Source organism: Amphimedon queenslandica, unplaced genomic scaffold (assembly GCF_000090795.2).
Source record: "Amphimedon queenslandica unplaced genomic scaffold, v1.1 AMPQUscaffold_9462, whole genome shotgun sequence".
NCBI classification, from domain to species: Eukaryota; Metazoa; Porifera; class Demospongiae; order Haplosclerida; family Niphatidae; genus Amphimedon; species Amphimedon queenslandica.
The window spans coordinates 1-1,531 of record NW_003550266.1 but is presented as its reverse complement, the minus strand read 5'-3'; the positions used below and the strand labels follow the sequence as shown (position 1 = coordinate 1,531).

Sequence of the window (1,531 nt, the reverse complement as noted above, 5' to 3'; positions counted from 1 at the left end):
TAATCTCTTTCATATAATGATGCCGTAGGGCAGTAGCGGCTGCTTCAACCTTAGCCCTGTTGATAGAGCTACCAACTCCCTCACCAATTAACACTTTGCCGGAATAAATACCAACGACAAACGTAGGGAAATGGGACAATCTTCCCGTCTCTTTTATCATCCTTGGTACAGGTTTGGGCCTCTTTTGGGTATAAAGCATATTATGTAAAGTCCGCATTGGGTCATTAATAACAATGAGGTCTTTTAGATCAGCATCTTTCAATTGTGGTATTATGAGCTGTTCTATCACAGAGTGTGCTGCCTGTTCCCCTATATCAGCATGTACAGCACCAAAAACTGCCTTCAAACACTTGCTAACTTTAGACTCATTGTAACCTTCTCTTATTACGATGAGGTTTGATATCCCAATGTAGTCAGCAACTTTAACGAGTGCTGGCTCGTCTGTGAGATACTTTGTGATGTCTTTGATATGAGTGCGTCCTAGGTTAGGGTAAACGTTGCTGAGATATCCACGTACAAATGTAGTGAGGACATTCTTGCCAACCGATTCTAGCTGAGAGTTGTGCCCTTCCTCCTCCTTACTGCTCATTGCTGATTTGTCTATGAGGGCTTGCTGTAGGGAGGGTAGCTGGGATGCGGTAAACCCGAGGCGGTTGGCGAGGGCAGAGAGCTCCATCTCATAAACAAAGTTGTTGCCAATCCTCTTCTCTCCGGTCTTTGGATCTATCTCCTTTAATTCTTGGATGGTTTTTAATGGAGAAACATCATCAGAGGTAGTTGTAGCAGATAGCCAATACCTCCTCGAGGGATAGGGACGAAGTATATGAACAAAACGACTCACAAGAGTCCTACAAGAAGACGCCATTTTTATGCTGGACTTGACACGTGGATACACGTGCACCGCCCAATCAACCAACCCCTCCCTTTTGTAGGCGGGGTTTATACACGTGGGCGACTTGTAACTATAGCAACCGATATCTAAAACAAAATGGCCTCGTCTCTGGTTGAGGGTGAATATCTTAAACCGACTAGTATGAGCCTTGAGAGGGCAATGGCGCTCATACAAGGAAAGCAATCGGTAAATTAAAGCACTAGAAAACATTAAGTGCTCCTAGTTCTTGCATATCTTTTAACAATTAAAGTTTTAAAAGAGTTTGCTTCTCTCTATCATAGAAAAATGTGTATCAGAGACACCAGAAAATACTCCATAGACTAGCCCAGAAATACAAAAGAGGATACGTAAGAGAAGATGAGACACAAAAATTCAATAATTATCATAATCTTATAGATATTGTCTGAATTAAGTGAAGTGTGTCAGTTAATATCGTTAATTAACGAGAAACTCAAAGAAAACAGTGAAATTTATGAAGAACCAATGGATAGGCTTATTGCACTATTCAGGTACATAACTTTTATACACATGTACATGCACAATAATGTACTTCTTCCTCTTAGTTTACCTTTCCTAAAAGAGAAAGCTTCTGATGAGAACACTTATTCTACTCAAGTGATTGAGACTCTGTCTTTCCTT

At 40.8% G+C, this 1,531-nt stretch overlaps 1 protein-coding gene across 1 annotated transcript; it reads right to left on the bottom strand.

Annotated features, from left to right (window-relative positions):
* Window position 1: 1 nt before the first annotated feature.
* Window positions 2-911, bottom strand: LOC109590792 (ribonuclease 3 1-like; the record flags this gene model as incomplete). Its single annotated transcript, XM_020006666.1, has 1 exon — window positions 2-911. A coding segment is annotated over exon 1 (864 nt), but the record flags the coding sequence as incomplete, so codon positions are not given.
* Between the last annotated feature and the right edge of the window lie 620 nt (window positions 912-1,531).